Raw genomic sequence first — 12,949 nt, 5'->3', positions numbered from 1 at the left:
CTAAGAAACCCCATTCTGTAAGTAAATGAAAAAACTCAAAGAAATGAGTAAAATTCACAAGAGACACAGTCAGTGATTAAGCACAGTGTGAAAACCACATGACCCAGGGGGAAGTATGACAGGCACACAAGGTGCCTCACACACACATCCTTCCTCACATGGCTGGCCATGTTCACAGCCATGAATCAACACAAGAACATGAGTTAACTTCTGGAAGAGATCTGTGTGACTGAGCTCCTTACAGAGCAACTCCAATTACAAGGATGCTGGCCACTGGAACAGAACTGGGTTTAAAAAAAAAAAAACCAAACCAACAAAACCCAAAAAAGCAACCCTGAAATGATTTTGCTCGATTTTCAGTTTTTCCACATGAGGAGCCACTTTGAGTTAGCTGGGAAAGGAGCCTGCTGTTAAGCAACAAGAAGGGGGAGAGTGATTCAAAGGCAGCCAAATTCAAGAGAACTCTTCTGTCAGCTCCAGAGGACCTTGGATGAGACCCAAAGAAGGATCCTGCTCTCAGGCAAGGCGAGGATGCCACTGCTGCTGGCTCAGGGGCAGCTGGTGGCTACCTGGGGGAGCAAAGGGAGCTGCACTCAGCCAGCAATCTCTCTCCTCATGGCACTGGGATGATGAGGCTTCGAGGGACAGGGCTCAGCAGAGAGACAGGTCAGTCACCAGCTGCTGTAAGGGCTGTGAAACAAGGCAGAGCTGCAGAAGGAGCAAAGACGTGCTGAGCAAGCAGTGCCAGATGAGGACTCACCATTTCCCAGGGCCCTGCTAAGAGAATCCTGCAGAGGAGACGTGGGGAAGGGAAATCTGTGCCTGAGTCTCGCCGCCTTCCCTTGGTTTCCTCAGCAAAAGTTAGTGTTACCTTCTGGCAGAAGAGCAGACTAAAAGCAGCAGGCAGTGAAAGATGCAGAAAGTGCTTCTGGCTGCTGTGCAGGGCACAGTTCTGCTGCAAAAGGGGAATTGGTGCGAGCTGCTGCCTCCTCAGACTTCCCAAGAAAGCCACTGGAGCCACACTGACATACCTCACCCACGGATTTCTGTGCACACTGCAAGCTTTCAGCCCACTGCACACGAAGTGAGCAAAGGCCTTCAGAGCTCAGTTTAAAAACCAGGAACATTAGCATTTTAAGGATCTCATCTGTTGCCTGTGGAAGTCAGCAACTTTCCCACTGATGGAAACCTTGATGTAGAGGACACAGCACACTCCCTTATCCCAACGACAGGAAGAATTCCTTTTACAATCCTCCAGGCAGCACGCTGTAAGGCGAGGCAGCTTTCCCTGTGCAGTGAAAGGGGAAGTTAAATGACCTATTCCACTTCACCTCGAGTGCTATTTGCAGAGAGCTCCATTTGGACCACGGCAAGCTGACTATTCTCCTCATAACTGCGACATTTCTCTGCACAATCAGGGTCTCCAGGCTTGGCTCTCTGCAGAGCAATTCCTGCTCCCAGTTGCAGTTTTCTCAATACCTTCCTTTTGCTGCTACTGTGCTTCAGAATGAAAGAGGAGAAAGAAAAGGAGAGCGGGAGATTGCTGCCCTTGCTGAAATGATCAGTGGAAAGCACTTTGCCTTCTGTCTTGCAATCAGAGCCATGCAAGCAGAGCTGTTACAGGTCCTTCCAAAAAATACCTCCGTTTATCTTCCAAGAACTAGAAAAATTTGAGATTTTCTTTAACTACTTAATCTGTTTTAAATTTGAAATTTACACACAAATAAAAAGCCTATAAACTATGTTTCATAATAAAAAATACTATTATCCTTTAAAATATATCAACCTTATCTTTAAAACTAAAAAGTTTAAAAATCAAAATTTAGACGTATTAGCTGCTCATAAAATACTCGACAGAAGCCTTAAAAGTTCCTAACCATCTCACTTTTCAAAAAAGCAATTTGAGGCATACACAATAGAATCATTAATGGACAAAAGTATCACTATTCCTAAATATTAAAAGGCAAATAAAGTAACATTACTATAAAATCTACTGTTCACTTTCCACATTTGAGCACATGCAACTGGCTGAGGAGAAACAGTTTCCATATAATTACTGTGCTTCCCCTTTTCAGTGTTAAGGGATAGCTACAAACTAAAGAGTACCCTTGAAAAAAAAAATTAAAAGTTTGTAGCTCCTGGATTGCCAGTCAATTTTCTGTTTTTAATTTCATTAAGAGTTCCAGCTTCTCTGCAAAGTAAAATAAGCATTTATTCTATGTTATTTAATATATCTAGTATTAGTAATATAATATTTATACCATCATTATCTCACTTGTAAAAACCCCAACAATGTAAACAGACAATGTTGTAGTCCTGAACTGGCTATAGGAGTCAGTAATCATCTCCTAGCAGTAAAAATACATTGCATCTGTATTTTTAGAAATTAACAGTCCAGTTGCCAAATTTAATTTTATGAATAACTCCATATATTCTTCATCTTTGCAGGCACAAGTTCAGAAGATCTGTCGATCCCACTCCTTTCAGATTTTAGCCTTTTAGGTACCCAGTACACAAGGCAATACTTTAATTTCTAGTTTCTTGTCTATTCTCTAACAGGCTTCTTTTTTGCCAACTATTTTGCACATAAGCTCCTACAGAATTCAGTAAAAGGTCTTCAAAGGGCAAAAACAACAAGGAGATTGTTCAGTCCAGATATTAAGATGCAAGAAGTTCACGTAGTAGTCATATAGTCAATTAAACCATTGCTAAGCAACACAAGACACAATTCTTCCCCATTTACACAGATTGTGAAATGTATGCAGATTTAATGCTTGTTCTAAAATTGTGAGTTTGGTGCAGTGCTCAGAAGTATCCAATGACATTTGCAATACTCCACTTAGAGAAACAATGAGCATGTCATCAAGGCAGAATCCCTTCCCCATTCCCACGTGGAGACAAAACATGTAATCCACTCCATCCATGTGCTTTAACAGAGCAAACACCATGAATGATGTATCACAGACACAGTATTACACCTACTGTTTTGGATAGCTGTCTTCCTTTTTTTTTCCCCTACTGGCAGCATGACAAAACACTGTCAAAACCAGTGTTCAGAGTCATTTCTGTCTGATTAGCAAGTAGTCAAATATTTATTCATGATCTGACTCTGAATATGTCAGAACTGCATATTAAGCTACCCACATTTGTGAGCAGCTGACCATTAGTTACCCATTTTTGGGGGGCTGGTATGAATGTTTTGTTGGCTACCAATAAAAAAAGGTGACCTAAGTGATGTAATCTGCCAATACAATTTTGGCTCCATTGTTTCTAAAAGTATTTAAAAGCACTAACAAAAAATGTCTGGGGAAATGTTGTCAGTGACTCCACCAGTGGTCTCCAAATTGGCAGTTTTGCAAGGCAATGAGGAAGAGACGCTGTGGATCAAAGATTTTGGATTTTGCTCCTGAATTTTCATGGTTATTAGCATCCCTTTAAACCAGCAGTGCTTTGAAGAAAGCAACCCACGTAAAAGTCAATTTACTTCCGAATTTTAAGAAAAAACATGGAATAAAGAGCATAAATTTTCAAAAATCAGAGTTGTATCTTAAGTTAGCTTCTCATTATCCACTAAGTTCTGTGTGTCTAATGGAAACTAGGACAATTTCTGCATGCACAGCTCATCTTTCACAGCCGTATCAGTACAGTAGTGACTTAGTATTCCACCAAGTGTACCAAAAGCACATACACACACACTGCTATTTAATTCCTCTGTGGCACTTTCCACACAGTCTGCAAGTCACCTGCTAAAAAAATTAACTCCTCATTCTCCTGTCAACGCAATTATGTGACCACAGCTGATAGAGAGGAAGGCTTTGCTGACATTCACAGTGACAGACAGTGGCAGAAACAGGAACAGAAGTCACCCACAACTTCCCAGACCCACAGGCAGAGAAAGTCTGTGCTACATTTTTCCAGCAGCAGGTTTGATTCTGCAAAGCACAAACTAAGATACAAAGCAAGAGATGCTAAGGACTTTTAGGATTATTCTGCCCTGCCATAATGCAAGGAATAGTTTCTTCTAGTATTGTCACTGAAAGCAAATATAACCATGAACTCTGTATCAGTAGATTTTTTTTTTTTTTTTTGTGGAAGAAATGCATTTAGAGCCTCACACTTAAACCACTTGAGTCCAAGCACTTGAACAATGAACCATGACTGCTTACACAAACACATCAATTTGCAGGACGGAGTTTCTGGAGAGAGAAAACTTGCGTAACAACTGAAAATCCACCTCTGAGCACGTGTTTAACTGATTTGCTCAGCTGGGAATGTAATCCCCACGTGCTCAGGCTTGGGGGATTTTTGGGTGTTATGCAAGTATTCTGAAAAAGTTCAAAGCAGCCTCCAGATGAAACACACAGAAGTAGCTGGAGATATGCAGCTGTAGGAAAGAAGTCCTGTGAGAGAGAGGAGCAAGGAGGCAAGAAGAGCAGAAAAAACTACCTCAGAACACCTCATTCCATCTCAATCTCAGAAATAAAATTCTTCATTGAAATTCCCTTTGAAGAAAAAAAAATAAATAAAAATGTAGCTCAGGGAAGCCTGCCCATTCATCCCTTCCCAAGCTACACAAAGCTTTGCTGAAGAAACACCAAAGCTGGTGTGATGGGGCTCAGGGCAAAGCTGGGGAGCCTGTTCTTCATGGGGTGCACACAGGTCCTGGCATGGCACTCCCCACACGTGACAGAAGCCAAAGCCAGCACGGGACAAACTAAAGGAAGAGAGCAGGGCAGGATGCTGAAATCACTCCCAGGCTGCAAATGCTTTGGAGACTGCAAGAGAAACCTGCCCAGGTGTTAAACATGCTTCTACATGCCTCCCTTCTGCTGCCAGGGACTGCATGCTGGCCTGGATGGAATCTTGCTCTAACCCACTTTTATTCTCATTTTCTTCTGAGCATTTCTTCCAAACAGCAACGACAGAGGACAGATTTCCCAGGATATCTGAGACACTGGTGAAGGACAGCAGAACAGGAATGCAGCAACAACCAAAGTGAAAAGGACAGGGAGGTCAGAGGACAGGAGGGAAGGAAGCACAATATTCTGACCTCAGTAGAAATACACAAAATCTTTGCTAAATTGGGAGTGAACATAAGTTTCAAATTTTCTTTAACAGTAAGAAAAAAGTTAAGGACAAGGTCTTCTCAATACAGCCTTGAATTGAAACATTTGTAACTAAAAATGACCCTTCCAAAATCATTTCAGAAGAAGCTGCATTAAACCTACATGCCTTGGCAGCTGACAGGGACTTGAAAACTAACAGGTTTCTTACATCTTCAGCTCACTCATACTGGGGAAAGGAGAATTTTGCTTATAATACAGTGTAACACTGACTCCCTTGCATTCCTCCCTACCTTCAGAAATCACATTCCTACACTCTGAATGTTCAGAAGCTGAGGGAAGTTGTTCTCTTTTTTTCTTTTCAGTAATTAAGTCCCCTGTGCAAACGCAGTCGTAATAAAACAAGACTTAGATCAAAGAGAAACAATTCTATCTGAATACGTGACTTGGTCTATGCTGCCACTATAATCACAAGCAAACCTGGTAAAGCAGCAATCATTCAAAATACATTTACAGGAACTTTTCAGCAGTGGGACAACCAGAATAGTTGTGAGAGCTGCACTCATTGCTCCTTAAAACATATAGGAACAAGTAATACTTATTATTAATAAGAAACAATGAACTCAAAAAAGCAGTCAACAACCTGCCACAGTGCACAAGGTATTCTGGTATTTAGCATTTCAGTATTAAATGAATAATTGATATATACAAACCTCTTCCTTCGTTTTCTTATTTTCTGCTCTAAGCTCTTCATATTCGCCAATAGCTACACAAGGAAAAAAGAACAAAACAAGTTAATGTTGCAGTACCTCTTTCCAAATTAGCTCTCCATTTGATTAAATTGAAAACTCTTCTGTTTGTCTACACAGACTTTTTAAATAACACGGGTCATAAAATTAATTAATAGCTTATTAATATCCTATGAACTGGACAGCCTTCTAGAACTGAAGCAATTAGGAAGTCTCTGGAAAAGACGGTAGCTCCCAAAACAATCAATTTTTGATCAATGTAGAGTTAAACAATCTCACTGTCTGAGTTCAAAAATTACAAGGTGAATATACTGTTTGCAGTGACCATTTTAAACCCACATGGCTCAGGTTACAGATCAGTCCTAGAAGGAATGGTTGGTGCAATACATGGGTACCTGCAGAGCAGCTGATCTGTGCACCAGAAAAACCAGGTTCCCCCATCCATCCCTTTGTCTCCACTTCTCCTTATGCACCCAAAATCCTTACCTACCACCCATGCCCAAGAAGCAGAAAAAAAACCCCAACAAACCAACCCAACAGGTAGATGAACAAACAAGAAACCACACTGGTGAAACAAGGTATTTCCTACACAGGAGCACAAAGGCTTTGCCTCTTGGTCACTGCTCCACTGCCCAGCTATTCCCTGTTCCCTTCAGGAAAATAAGGGAAGAGACTTCTACTGTCCAGATGCAAGAAAAGGAATGAAAACTGTACCAACAGATACAATTTGAGTCTCCTCATACTTGATAACTGCTTGGGTTTGTTTGCCTTTAAAGCAAACTCATTCTTGCCATTTGATACTTTACAAATGACTGAAAAATGTAAATACAGATTTGCCCCACCCTCAACAGCTCTCTTCACACACTGCATGAACAGAGAACTCTGAATCATTAGCCCTGAAGGAGAAAATAACAGAATATTCTGGGCTGTAGCTCTGAACCCACCCAAAACGTTTTCTCAGCCAACCCTGCTCTTCCTTATGGTAAAAGTGTAAATCCCCAAAATAGCCAACATGAGTGAACACAGTATGTTCCTTCACAAAAATGACCTCACTTGTGCACCAGCTACTCACTCCACAGCTCAGCTGGCCAGAAGGGACCATCCTGTAAACATATTAACAGCCTTTATCAGCATTAAATTAAGTAGGTAACTTTGTATGCACATGCTCCTTTAATTATAACTTAGTCTTTTCATTTTCAGTTGTGAATCTCTGTCTCCTGAACCTGAATTTCCCAACAAAATGTAAGTATTATATAAATTAGATGTTTTATATATTAGGTACTTAGTATGGCTGAAAAGGACTTATTACTAAAACAAGGCTGTAAGGGTAAAAGTATATAATGACTATAATTCACAATGAATAACAGGAAAGACACCTTCATTTACACACATTGAGGTGGTGCCTCTTCCTACTCTTTTTATTAAAAAATTAATTAACCCCTTTCCTGTATATTAAAAAACACTAATCAAAGAAAAAAACCCCCAAACTTTAAAAATGCTACATGCATATACTTTAGTATTTATATTGCAAACCAGGCCGGCCTTCAAGTCGATTGAGAGCCATTCCATGCCAAATCAATAAGTAATGCCACTTCAGGATTTCAAATCTACTTATTTACTCAACAAATAAGTGGAGCTGTCAAAGCAAGCATCACTCCACTGTTTTTGCTGCCATACCACGGACCAGGCATGTCTTTACTGGTACAGGCAAGAGAAAGAGCTGATGGTGCAAGAAGCCCTCTGCTCTGGGTGAAACAAGCTATCCTAATTAAGTCATATTTTGTTGGTAGAAGTAAACTAACACCTGGCTTTTTGGATATATCATTAGAGACAGAATTACCCCTGTCAGCACCAGAAGCTTTAATGGAATTGCTGCCATCACATTGCTCCTTGCAGTGTATATGGAATAGGAAGAATCAGACCAAGAATGTGGTGGAAACTCTCAAACAACAGTGGCCTCCTGCATGTACAGCATGCACAAGACTGTGAAGTGCTGTCAAAATGATAAAAAAAAAGTGAAAAGCAATCAATTTGTCCCTTGTTCACCATTTTAGGCTCAAAGATCCCTTCTGCTAAATCCAACTAATCGGTATTTTGACAGGATGCAGTAAGGCACCAGCAGCACCAGCCAGGTGCAAACTATTTTCCAATAGTGCCTGGGTAGCATTTTTAACACCTCCTTCTGTCAAGGGGAACGTACAGGACAGCATTACACTCACCACTTTACAATGACTCCAGATCCTGACCCACAATACACAAACCTATTACCAGGCCTAAAGCTTACATGGGCAAACCAAGCTTTTGGTCAGATATCAGTTGCATTTGCTGAAACCTACACAGCTCCATTACCTAACTGTTGTTAAAAAAATAAACAAATAAAAATCACCTGTGTAAGTACAGAAAGATAAGTGTTGGGTACGAATACTGTACAAAGTCAGTTCCTGCATCTGTGTTCCCATATGCCTTGATTTAACTCAAATCTGTGAAAGTGTGTATAAGTAAATTTTATTGAACCCTCAATTTGCATCTTGCAGTCTTACAGCTTCCTTGAAAAAACAGGGCAGGAAAACTAAACACACCACTGCCTGATAAAGACCAACCACTAACTTCACACCAAAAGATTTGCCTTCACAAGTTTCTAAAAAAAAATATAGAGTTCAACACAAGAAACTGAAGTGAGAAAAACATTTGAACTCTTAATACCTTCAAGCAGACTGGGTTCTGCTGGGGAATGATGGCTGCTGTGTATGAAAAAATAAATTATAGAGAGGTGACTACAGAGGGGAAGACAGCAGCCAACAAGGTGTCCTGAGAAATTCCTCTGGCCACAAAAATTACCCATCTGCCACAAAGTAGTATAAATTCATCAGATCACATTAGGAGCTTGTCAATAGTATACATTTAAAAGGTACTGCTCTGACATACTGCTGTCGAATTGGCAGTCTAGTCTGTTCCTAAGAAGATACATATAAGATGTTCCCTTATTAAAAGGTGCTGACATTATAACAAAAAGTTTTAAGAGATCAAATAGATCATAATTTTAAAAAGAAGCATAGTCATAGTGCTTGGGACTAGAGACTGGAAATCATCACACTTCATGAAATCCAGCCAACAAACATAGAGCAAAGTTAGACCTTTTGAAAATGAAGAAAAAAATCCAGGAATAGAAATACCTTTAGTATATGTGTGGTTAACAGCAGTTGTTAAGCACTGTAATTCAGTAAAGTGACCAGAAATGTGGCTATGACAGTGGCAGTGCTGAAGTGTAATTTTACCTAGTTTATAACTCCACACACTTTGATCACTGACTCCTGTTTCCAACTGGAAAAAAGAAAGGGACTATTGCAAAAGATTACTCTGTCTTTAAGGGCAAGGTACCAGCAGTGCCAATAAGACCAAAGACAAACAAGGCAATCTTCCAGGCAGGCAGTCAACTACTGTTATGATTCAGCTGTTCAAGTTTCCTACCATTCCTCAGGTTCTACAACCAATGACTAATAACACTAATAAAACAAAGTTTTGCCAAACTGCTTTTGTTGTTTGTTTAACTCTTTACCCATAGGAATATAAGGGCCATGTGAACACAAGTGTGCATTACTGGAAACATCACTTAAAGCACAGTTAGGCAACAGTAATACTTATAGTGAAACTGCTTTATTAAACCATGACATTTCAGAAGACTATTTGAGGATGAAAACTCAAACAACACTTTTAAGTCCAAAATATCATCAACACAGAGATCTTGTTTCTTCATGATGCTCACCTTAAACTTGGTAATGGAGCAAGATGAAGAATGATCAGTATCAGGTATCTGAGTCTAACACACAGGACTTGGAAAATTCAGCATGGGTGAAAGATAAGAGTATCTTGCACACAGACAGCTTCAGTGTCCTTGTTGCTGCTCAGAGCTCTGCCAAACAGCCAAGCAAATTTGTCCAAGCCCCAGAGAGCTTCACAGCTGCCACTGAGAATTGAGAGGGCAGCTATAAAATACCTGCCTCAGGTTGCATCCCCTGACCTTGGTTAGGAGAAGCACAAGCAGCAGCTGAGATGTGACAGCAGACAGGCACAGGCGCTGCTACCTGCCTTCCCCTCTCCCACGGCACCGCTTCTCAGACACTTCATTTACCTGGTGCCAGGCAGGGCTCTCCAGGCTGGAAAAATACAGCCTGGAAAAGAAACCAAGGCAACAGCTACTGAATGAACGTTTTCTGAAGCCTCTCCAAATCCATTTGCCTTTTTCAGAAATCTCACTACACATCAAAATGTTACGAGAATCTGAAGCTGTACACCACTCTGAACAAAATAAAGATAGGCCAAGTCTGTGTAGCCATTACTCCAAATATTCACACCCAGCAGATCCTTCCACCAACTGCATTTATTTCCAAAATAATATTGTTATCTACATTTGGAAGCAACAAGCAAGAAAATTAAGAGACTCTGTTAACATACCATCCTAAAATTACTTGAGGGAAGTTGGTAGTATCTAAAATAGTCTTGTTTTATTATCACTAGGAATGGAGGGGATACTATCTAGTCCAAATTACAGTATATAAAGAGTGAGAAAATTTACTTCATCTACAGTAATAATGTATTTTCCTATTAGAATAATTTCATTTATCTCATTAGCTTTTCACTGCTTGAGTTTTTTCACTATAGGCACCAGACTCATCAGTTAACACAACTACTCATTTAACTACGTGTGCTACCATATTTTTTGCATAGTTTGAGATGTAAAACAGAAGAGTATTTTAATATTTTTACATAAAAATGGAAGCCTACATCAAACAACTTTCTCACCAGCCACATAATCACAAAAAGTGTTATCCCAAATAACAACAACACACTAAGACTCCTGTGTTTAAGGATGAACATCCACCAAGAACAGAGCCTTACAGGCCTGGGTCTGCCAAGTACAGCTTCTATTTCAACAGCTCAGGTGGATCTGGGACAGCCAGTCCTCAAGTTACAGTAACTTTCCCTTGAACTAATTCCTTTAGTCCTGTAAAATTTCCTTAGACATTAAAGGATACCCAGCCCACTGCAGGAGAAGACTTTCAGAGAGCGGAACTGAAGCCTTGCTCTAAACAATTTCAACAGGCTCAGTTTTCTCTAAAGAATAACACAAACTTGTATTTTTTGCAACTGATTATTGCCTTTTTAACAAATGCCCTCTTGGAGGCAACAGTACTGGAGTGAAGCAGTCAGTCAGCAAGACAACCAGATTTTGTGCCTTATTTTTTGGTCTCAGACTATCAAAACTCACAGCTGTAAGATTATCATTTACACCTAATGAGTCCTTCCAAGGCAGAATCTATCTTGTACTGATGGAAACCGTGAATTTCCAAAGCTGAACGTACAGGAGAAACCCAAAAAGTGACACAGCAGGTCATAAATAGTCCATTAAGAACCAAATGAAACTTGGTTAAAAATGGCTTCTACTATACAGGAAAAGTGATGGACCACATTTATGGTCAGAATGAATGACAGAAGAACGGGCACTGATCACACCCCTGTAATTTCACTCTTTTACACAACTTTGTCCAAAAGGTCCTTTCCAAATTGCCCCTGCCTGGACTGCAGGAGACCAGGAGAGCTCAGCTGTGAATTCCAGCGTGGCTCCTTCACACCTCCTGCACACGAGGCTGTGGCACAGGAGGCAACACCGACTGCTTCATGCACAGGAAGATGTTCACAACTCAAACAGATCTTCAAGCATTTGAACGTGCCTACCTGACCAGCTTTGCTGGATCAACCTGGCTCAGGGACAGACTGACCACAGGGGAGTTAAAAAATGGTTTATGAGCACCCAAACTCTTTTCCATGAGCCTTCTTGCAGAAGATTAAGTATTACACTGTTCTAGTTTCCGAGTCAGACTATGCACTCATGAAACTGAACACGCTAGAATTCTGGCCTTTTCTGTTAAAGAACCGAAAGTGACACACACGGAACCAAACCAGCCCAGGATGGAATTACCGAAGTGCCACAGAAAGCGCCAGCGGATCGGGACGGGCCCTGAGCTGCCTGCGGGAAGCCTGCTGGCTGATGGGGACTGGGATGGCAGGTGTCTGATGGGTCAGGATCGGATCCTGGAGCACGGAGCGGGCGATGGGACACGCTGGCACAGCCCCGCTCAGTTCCACGTAAGGCTAAGCTCTTCGGCGAGTCAGCGGGGCGGACAGACAGCCACGCCTGGAGCTGTGCGGTCCCGCGGGCTCTGCGGTGCCCGCTCCCCGCAGGGCAGCGCCGGGCGCGGGCAGCCCCGGCCCATGTGCTGCGGCACCGCCATCGGCCCCCGCGACGGCCGCAGCGCCGCTGCACCAGCCGGGCTGGAAAAGCCCTCTGAGATCACCGAGTCCGGCCCATCTGCAGCCACAGCGGGCACCTGCGGGGCGCGCCGGGCGCCCACATGGGGAAGAGCCGACACGTTCCACTCCCCTGCTTTATTTCATCAAGGCTTTGATTATTCCCCTCTGCATGGGCAGAGCAAAGGGCCTGGGAGCGGGGCCGGGGGACGCCCAGGCCGCGCCCGCCCCGCCGCGCCCCGTCCCCCCGGCCGGGCGCGGAGCCCTCGCCCCGCGGCGGCCGCGCTCCCGCCCGCCGAGCCCGGGCCCGCGGCGGAGCGGGGGGAGCCGCTTTCTCCAGCGCCGGAGGCGGCGCCGCCCGCTCCTACCTTGGTCCTTCAGGCTGGCGAGGAGCTCCAGCTGCTTCTCCTCGTCGGAGCTGTTCATCCTGCCCCGCCGCCGCCGCCACGGGCCGGCGGCTGCCCCGCTGCGCTCCGCCCCGGCGAGCGCCGCTTCACCTGGCAGCGGGCGGGCGGCGGCGGCCGCAGCCCCGGGGCGCGGCGGGCGCGGCGAGCGGCCCGGCCCGCTCCGCTCTGCACATGCCCAGACTCCCGCGGCGCCCCAGTGAGCATGTGCGGGTGCGGGCACGGCGCGGGGCCCGCGGGCAGCCCCGGCCCGGAGCTCTGCCGGGGGGACGCGCTCCGAGCGGGGGGCCCGGCCCCGGCGGCGCACGGAGCCGCGGGTCAGTGCGGCTGGAATGGACTTGTGAGGTCATCGAGCCCAAGGTGTGAGCGAACACATCCATGTCAATCACACCATGGCACCAAGTGCCGCGTCCGGCTTTCCTTCAGT

At 43.6% G+C, this 12,949-nt stretch overlaps 1 protein-coding gene across 2 annotated transcripts in view; it reads right to left on the bottom strand.

Moving 5' to 3' along the window:
* Positions 1-12,692, bottom strand: part of SHTN1 (shootin 1) — a 54,446-nt gene extending 41,754 nt beyond the window's left edge. For both annotated transcript variants that reach the window (XM_063405231.1, XM_063405232.1), the window contains exons 1-2: positions 12,487-12,692; positions 5,777-5,829 (exon numbers count right to left, since the gene is read on the bottom strand). In XM_063405231.1, coding sequence (XP_063261301.1) covers positions 5,777-5,829; positions 12,487-12,544 — 111 coding nt within the window. In that variant the 5' untranslated portion in view covers positions 12,545-12,692. The remainder of the gene's footprint in view (positions 1-5,776; positions 5,830-12,486) is intronic.
* Between the last annotated feature and the right edge of the window lie 257 nt (positions 12,693-12,949).

Source organism: Prinia subflava, chromosome 9 (assembly GCF_021018805.1).
Source record: "Prinia subflava isolate CZ2003 ecotype Zambia chromosome 9, Cam_Psub_1.2, whole genome shotgun sequence".
Classification (NCBI taxonomy): Eukaryota; Metazoa; Chordata; class Aves; order Passeriformes; family Cisticolidae; genus Prinia; species Prinia subflava.
Note: the sequence above shows the minus strand (reverse complement) of the source record. Positions and strands in the feature narration are given on the sequence as shown.